The sequence below is a fragment of the Nothobranchius furzeri genome, chromosome 8 (assembly GCF_043380555.1).
Source record: "Nothobranchius furzeri strain GRZ-AD chromosome 8, NfurGRZ-RIMD1, whole genome shotgun sequence".
In the NCBI taxonomy this organism is placed as follows: domain Eukaryota; kingdom Metazoa; phylum Chordata; class Actinopteri; order Cyprinodontiformes; family Nothobranchiidae; genus Nothobranchius; species Nothobranchius furzeri.
In genome coordinates, this window is record NC_091748.1 from 76,306,784 (window position 1) to 76,314,950 (window position 8,167).

Below are 8,167 nucleotides of genomic sequence, written 5' to 3' on the forward strand. Positions count from 1 at the left end.
ACCGTGAGAACAAACATCTCAGCTCTAAAGCCGATCTTCATCCGCGTACGTCACGTGATCAGGAAGCAGAACATCCATGTGTTAGGAGATCGTTTTTGGCCGCTGCTGTAAAAAAAGTGAGGTGTGAACTGGAAAAGCTTTTTCTGATCACAATTCAACAACGGATTATGAAAGAATGGATAACGCTCGAAACGCGCAGATTCTTCCTGATGTAAGAGGCGAGTCTCCGCTTTGTTTTGGCGTCGACATCATCCTAGCTCGCAACGTTCTGTGACTCTTAAAAAACAGTAAAAATGGCGAGAAACGCTGGCAGCGAATGAGTTAAAAGTTTCTATAGAGTTTTTCAACACTGACACTTGAGAACAATCCGTACAACACGTTGGCCACTGCAGCCTCTTGTCCCTGAGAAGAGTCAGTCAATGCTAAACTCAAAGCAACACCAAACGATGTTTAGAATAGGGAGAGCATGTGTTCTGTTTTACATGACAGGAAGAATAGATGTAACAATACCACCACAGTGAAAAACACCCCACACAGATCTATTACATTACGTTACCGTTTTCATCCACCATGTACTCAAACATGGTCTCTCCAGGCTTTGTTTGTGGCAAATCAACGTTGCTCTCATGACCTCTTATGTATGCCTCCAGTTTGTCTCTATCTTCCAGTTCCAAAAGAGCTCCCAGGCTCCACATCAAACAAAAGACGAAGAGACGCTCGAGGAGCTTGCTCTCAGCAAAGTCCTCCATCTCCTTGGTTGGGAGGAGGCCGTCCAGCAGATTCACAGACTGTACAAAACAATCAGACAAAAATCTATCAGTATTTGTCATTTTTATCATTTATTTTCAGGAGCGTTCTGAATACATACCTGCATAATATAGTTACACTCCAAAAACTCCATTTTGGGTTTAAGGGTTTGCTTCACATACAAGTAAAAATCCTCAAATGTCTTGTCAAATAATCCTAAAATGATGTCTGCTTCTTTTCGCTTTTTAACCCAACCCTCCAAAACAAAGACAAATATCCTGTATAAGCACTTAATTGTCATGATTAAAGCTGATTTGAATGAAAAGGTCTTTGATTCAGCAGAGTAACCGTACCTGGAGTATGGGTCTCCAGCTGAGAACAGAGGAGCTCATATAGACCATACCCACACGAGACACAGTAGCAGGAGAGGCATTTTCCATGTTGTGCACCTCAAACACCAACTTGCAGGATGGTGACATGGTGATGCGGTCACCATTAGCTAGGGTCAATGTTTTGTTGTCATCCAGCACCGAGTTGAGGTTCTCGATCCAAATGGCATCTACCGGACCATCCAGCACGATCCATATGGAGTCTCCTGAAGCAATTTATTAGCATTTCAGTTTTTCTGTCTTTAGTGAAATGTATCACATGGTGTTTGTGAGCATGCATTATTTAAAAGCTACATCTGAATCTAAATGTGTAGTAGGGCTGAACGATTTTAGGAAAAGATTGAATTGCAATTTTTCTAGCAGAAATTGTGATTTCGGTTCAATTCACGATTTTCTGCAAACGAAGGTCCATCACTAGCCAGCCAAGCCATCCTGTAGATGAAGTGAAAAGATGGTCTAGATTCTAATCTAGTACAACAAATCATTCACATTAACATTCACTATTTAATCATACAATAAAAACAGTTAAAGCTATTCACATTTTCTCCCATTATTATCTTTTTGTTTATTTTTTTATGTGTTTGTGAAGCAGCTTGTGATTTTTATCTAGAGAGCAGCTTTATAAAAACATGTTCTACTCCAAAAATGCATGGAGGAAATCTGTAGGTAGAAACAGCTTTTAAATGTATTAAATAACAAAATGCACAGTTTTCCTGCATTCCCGCGGCAGGCTGAAGCCGTCTTGATAGTTTTTCCTCACTAAAACGTCAGCTCTGAGAGAGACGCACGCATTCTGACACCTTAGCTTGTCTGAATTAACGTGTTCCATCAGAAACATTCAAGCCATTTTTAAAAGAGAAGTTGAGCTTTCAAGTCAACTAAAGTACGCGACTCCGCACTCGCGCTGATGAAGCATAAACCATCTTTAGAAGTCAGCCTGAGCCTGCTGATGTGGGAGGAGTCTCTCGCTCCCCTACTTAACTACGTTCTCTCTCTGTCCTGGGCTCACCTACGGTGCCATTATTATCGGCTCTAGTAGCGCTGTGTGTGGAAACCATCGACATATAAATATTGGACAATGGGTTTCCATAGCCTCCAATAACACGTTTTTGAGGCCAAATGGGAGGTGGCCGCCACCGCCATTTTGACCGTGTCACAGGTTCCGTCAAGCCCAGACATTTCCACAAAAGGGAAGAGAGGTGGAGCTGAGGGTGTGGCTGTAAGGCTGAGATCAGCTGACGACACCCGGTCGAACTAGCTACAAGCTAACCTGAAGCTAACCCAAAGCTAAAGCGGAGGTGGGAGCTAAGCTAACAGAGGTAGCAACCTAGCTACAACCGGAGTTAACTGTGCACAACACCAGAGCTTCTGAGTCAGAGATACGCCGGGCTAACCGCTGGGTAAAACCGGGTGGAACACAGAGGTCTCCCGAGAGCTCCACAAGCCGGCAACCGCACAGCAGACAAGCGCCGCTGCGATCTGAGATGCGCAGAGCTGCCGCTGGGGAGAACCGGGTGGAAAGGTTTCCATCCCAGAGCTCCATAAGCAGCAGCCAGCGCAGCAGACGGAAGCCGCGATCAGACAGAGATGCGCCGACCTGCGGGGAGGGGAGAACGGGTGGAAAACAGTCTCCCGAGAGCTCCACAAGCCGATAGTGGGAACCCAGCTCCACCAACATGTTATATTTCAACCCATTTTCTAAAGTGCAGCATTATGTTAAATGCACTGGGTTTTACCCTATTACATTTAAATTTCATGGTTAAACAGTACATGTTAAAAACTAAGCTCAGCTTGGCAGTGACCTAAAATACATAAATATAATTTTACTTACAGAAAAAAATGAAGTGGAGACTCCTTGGACGCTCTATTAGTGCAATTAATGCCACAGCAAGTCATTTTGTCCAACAATTGCACAAATAATATCCAAAACAGAATACACAAACACAGAGACTCAAAATGCCGGAGCAGTTTCCAGGCCAGGCCGAGGCTCTACTGAGGCCTTTCCCCGGAGCTAGCTCTGTGGTCACGTGGGTCTGATGCTCATTAATTATACAGAATTTTAGGCTTTTAATACACTTAAACAGAAGAGTGAGGAAAAAATTCACCCCCCTCAGAGTTGTCATGAGTGTAAACTAGATCATTTAAACCAAAAACATGTTTTGGTACCAGGCTGTAAACATGTTTATTTCTGCTGTGAAATTGGTGTTTTTAACATGGGAGTCAATGAGGATTTGCTCGTTTCTGACACCAGCCCCTAGTGGATGAGGGTGGAACTGCAATTTATTTCATTTCCCGGTTTGCTTCAATTTTTCACCCGCATAGTGGGGGCTTGGTGGAAACATAACAGGGGGAATACCCTGGACATGCCGTTCTGTCAGCTGTGGAGTTGGGCTTGGCTCTGGATGGTACACCCCACCCCACCTTCCCCGTGCTGGCTTTTGCCGCCTTAACACGGGGAAAACCTCAGATGTAAAAAAAAAAAAAAAAAAAAAAAAAAAAAAAAGTTACACAACTGATCCTGGATCAGTCAAAAACTCAAAAAACGCAGCTTTGACTGTCACGTGATCGTGCAGTTTGAAATCGCAATTTCGGTCCAAAAACGATAGATCGTTCAGCCCTAATGTGGACAGAGGGTTCTAAAAACCAAGTTCAGTTCATCCACAGTTGCATGTAAAAAAAGTATGTTGACTTACTATGTAGAAAGTTGTACAGGAATATCCAGTGAGGAACACAAGTATTTGTACACCCTGTGATTTGTTTTGAACTTCTACAAAATAACCAAGGTCACATTGTAGCTGCACTGTGAGAGACAGCATTTAAAAATCAGGAAATCATACGGTATGATTTTTAAAACATGTATTTGTATTTCACTGCTGCACATAGGTAACTCCTGAGAGAATCAGTGTTAATATTTGGTACAGAAGTTTTTGTTTGCAGGTACAGAGGTCAAAGGTTCCCTGCAGTTCTTGACCAGGTTTGCTTCACTGCAGCAGGGATTTTGGCCCGCTGAGCAACACAGAGTTTCAGCTCCATCTAGGGCCGGGCAAATGGCTTCAAATCAATATCACGATATATTGAGGGCTTCGCCTTGATAACGATAAATGGACGATAACTACAGGAATGCGCTGAAACAAGTTGTCCACTAGATGGGAATGTCATAAATGATAAATGACCTGCACTTGTATAGCGCCTCTCAGAGTAAGGACTCCAAAGCGCTTTACACTACAGTGTATCATTCACCCATTCACACACACATTCATACACTGGTGGAGATGAGAGGCGAGGATGCCGAGCACAGCCAGCCGTCCAGCCCGTTTACCCCTTCTCAGACGCTTCCTCCACTTAGGTAGATTTGGCAGTCGGGGTAAGAATCCGGGGACTCCCGAGAGTAGCACAGATGTGTCTTGTCCATTATCATAAGGCTGTGACAAATAATTAGCCGGTTGTCGGAGCTGCAGCAGGGCCCCACGGCTATACACAAGAAGTGGGCTAATATTGTAGAAAAAACATCCCAGTAACAAGAAAAACCATAACAACCGCGAGAGCGACAGATGAGCTGCCCAACAAGCTGGCGCCATCTTGCCTCCACTATTGAGTAAAACCACATTAAAGTTTCATTAAATTCAAGAAAAAGGATTTTTTTTTTTTGGTCTCAGCAGGAATGCAGCTATTTCCGACCCCTCCATGATTTCTGAGTGGGAGAACTTGCTAAATCACAGGGTGTTCAAATACTTATGTTCCTCACTGTGATGCATTGTGATGTACACCTATAGCATGGTTTTAACTCATTCACTGCCAATGACGACTAAAGTCGTCATGTGCATGTTTTACTGTGTGGGCGTCGGACGAGCCCCCGCACCGTGAGAACAAACATCTCAGCTCTAAAGCCGATCTTCATCCGCATACGTCACACGTCACATGATCAGGAAGCAGAACATCCATGTGTTAGGAGATCGTTTTGGGCCGCTGCTGTAAAAAAAAGTGAGGCGCGAACTGGAAAAGCTTCTGCCGATCACAATTCAACAACGGATTATGAAAGAACGGATAACGCTCGAAACGTGCAGATTCTTCCTGATGTAAGAGGTGAGTCTCCTCTTTGTTTTGTTGTTTTGGCGTCGACATCATCCTAGCACGCAACGTTCTGTCGCTCTTAAAATAACAGTAAAAACGGCAACAAACGTCGGCAGCGAAGGGCTTTACTGATCAGGAAACGCTGGCAGCGAATGAGTTAATTATAAATTTGCCATTTTAATGACAGTTTCACATTAATTTGCAAAACGTGGTCACAAACCTTTTTTGGCTTTGAGTGACTTCCTCCAGAGTGTTGAAAAGATACCATCTGTCCAATCATTGGTGGCTGCATCCAGACGGCCAAACATCTGAGCAGCAGTAATTGCTTTGGGGTTCATACGCATCTCTTTGTGAGGGGTTCCACATTCCGTCATGGACTGCATCAGAATGTTGATCGCTGTGGTTTTCCCTGCTCCACTTGGGCCCAAAGTCATCAATCCATGGCGGACTTGGGAAGTCTCATAAAGCTAACGGTCACAACAACAGAAAAAGCTTTTGCAAACCGTAACATTATGAGTGCTAAATGAAAACAGGTGATGCACTACCTGAATGAGCTTGAGGTTCCATGGTGGGTGGTTGACAAGACCGGCTAGTTCCACTTGATGGGAAACAGCAGTTTGGAGTTCATTGTATGTGTTTTTGTCCAACTGGATCCCAGGGAACAGGTCACTGATAAGTCTAAGGAAGAGGGGCTCGTCCTCGTCCACCTGGAAAACACAGAAAGGTTCATGTACACATTAGTGCACGTTGTATGCACTCAGCATCTACAACACGTGTCAGTTATACATCACAACTTTCAGTCTCAACAGAATTTTTTCCATACCAGCTTGGACAGATTCATGTCACGCAGTACTCGCATGACAATGCTAGACTCGGTGTCAGTAGGTCGAGCTCTTTTACAGGTTCCAAGAGTTCTCAACACAGAGAGGATATTCCTCAGTCCAAAGTCATAGTGGACCTGACAAACGACAGGAGTCGTGCTTTAGCGTGCCGACAGCCACACAAACAGTGTTACAAGCATCCCACCTGTTTTGTGAGTTGTTCTTCACACAGTTTGTAAAGCACGAAAAATTTCTGGGCCAGCATGACACTGTCATGGAACCCACAACTGGCTAGTTTTACCCTCATGATGATCTGTCAATGGTAAGAGAAAAAAGTAAATAGATTAGAAAACTTAAAGCAACATGAAGATGATTCCTTTCTACCCTCGACTCACTTGACGGTCTGGTACCATCATCGACACTGTCCTGAATTGCACCTTTAAGTTTTCAGGAAGTTCCTGACGACCTGCATACCCAGGGTTCTAGACAGGGTGACACAATGCTTTTGTAAACACTGTATTCAGTTAGTTTTTATGCCATGTTAGGCTCGTCTTACCATAGTGATGAACAGCCCAAACTCTGGGTTCAAATTCACACAGTCTCCATCAGTGAAAACAAAAGTTTGATGCAAACATTTGCGTGCAGTCAGAACGATAGAAATCTGTTGTGCAGCAACCGAGAGCACAGGCAAGTCAATCCTGTTGAACTCATCAAAGCAGCCCCAGGACCCGGACTGTGCAAGGCCTGCAGAAATAAATAAATAAATAAAACACAAATATATTTATAATGATATACCGTATTTTCCAGACTATAAGTCACACTTTTTTTTTCATAGTCCGGCTGGTCCTGTGACTGCGCTGCTGCGGGCCGGTTCCGGTCCAGGTTTCAGCTCCTCTGCCCCGCCACCACCTGCTGGAGCCTGTGGCGTGCTGCTGCGGGCCGGCTCCGGCCCAGAAATGAGCTCTCCCCGCCCGCTGGGAGGGTTTGAAACACCGCCATCCTCTGCTGGAGACCGTGGCGCGCTGCTGCGCCCTGGTTGTTTATTCTGTTATTGTTACCGGCACTTGTCTTACAATGTGAAATGCTTGGTCTCAGATTTTGCAAGAAAAATAATAAAATTTCCTCCCAAAATGCGACTTATATGTGTTTTTTTCTTCTCCATTATACATTTTATGCCTGGTGCGACTTATACTCCGGAAAATACGGTAATCGAAATAAAAATCTAACCCACTGCTTGATGAATTATTTTTTAACCAAAAATACCTTTAAATATCCTGCCAAGTCCTCTGAAGTCCATCTGATCAGAACAGTTGAAAACGACAACAAACTTGCCAAGACAGCGACCCATGTCCTTGGTGGTTTCGGTCTTACCGGTGCCAGCTGGGCCAGCTGGAGCTCCTCCCATGTTCATGCCCAGAGCCTGGGCCAGTGTGATATAACACCTAGGCAAATTAAAAGCGGTTTCTGAAAGCAGCAGAACTTTATTACAGCATCTAATCAGAGTAAGGTTCCACCTGACTTGCCTGTCAGTCAGAGGCGTGATGACCAGACGATCAGTACAGCCCAGGAACTCATTCTGATAAACAAAGTCAACATTGGTAATGGACACAGTGACGTCGTCCTGAATCTCCTTGTAATAGAATCTGCTCTGCTTCAGCCATTCAAAGTCGTCAACACTTGTTATGCTCTTCTTTACCTTGGCCAACAGAAAATACACATTTTTAAGTGATAAAGTGACAATTACAAACAAATGCTAAAGAAAACATTACTAAATGACCTCAAGTTAGTAAAATGATTCAAAGGACTTACAAGGTCATTAAAAATGTCAGTCTGGTGCACGTGAATTGTGACAAGAGTCTCATATTTGACTCTGTCAAACTTGCTGAGGTCATGGGTGGTTTGACTGACAAGCACATCGAGTTGATTGAGAAACCTCTTTTGGGCATGAGGCATAGCTTCTTTTTGAGTTTTCGCGTTATGCAAGGCATCTTCTGCATCTCGTGTCCAAAGCATCTGGATTCCAAGCAAACCCACCTAATGTAAACAAAAACATAATTGTAGCAAAAGAAAGCCACAGAATGCAAAGGTCATTTCACTGCCCAGCCATCTTCATGTGTGTGCTAAAGGTCAACTGTCTGG

General features: G+C 44.0%; 1 protein-coding gene across 2 annotated transcripts in view; it reads right to left on the minus strand.

The window, feature by feature from the left end:
* The window catches only part of LOC107392631 (dynein axonemal heavy chain 8), a 73,097-nt gene that overhangs the window by 25,600 nt on the left and 39,330 nt on the right, over positions 1-8,167 (minus strand). For both annotated transcript variants that reach the window (XM_054752018.2, XM_054752017.2), the window contains exons 42-53: positions 7,838-8,062; positions 7,552-7,724; positions 7,292-7,470; positions 6,585-6,772; positions 6,424-6,510; positions 6,234-6,341; positions 6,031-6,165; positions 5,753-5,914; positions 5,428-5,674; positions 1,101-1,342; positions 869-1,003; positions 557-788 (exon numbers count right to left, since the gene is read on the minus strand). In XM_054752018.2, coding sequence (XP_054607993.2) covers positions 557-788; positions 869-1,003; positions 1,101-1,342; positions 5,428-5,674; positions 5,753-5,914; positions 6,031-6,165; positions 6,234-6,341; positions 6,424-6,510; positions 6,585-6,772; positions 7,292-7,470; positions 7,552-7,724; positions 7,838-8,062 — 2,113 coding nt within the window. The remainder of the gene's footprint in view (positions 1-556; positions 789-868; positions 1,004-1,100; positions 1,343-5,427; positions 5,675-5,752; positions 5,915-6,030; positions 6,166-6,233; positions 6,342-6,423; positions 6,511-6,584; positions 6,773-7,291; positions 7,471-7,551; positions 7,725-7,837; positions 8,063-8,167) is intronic.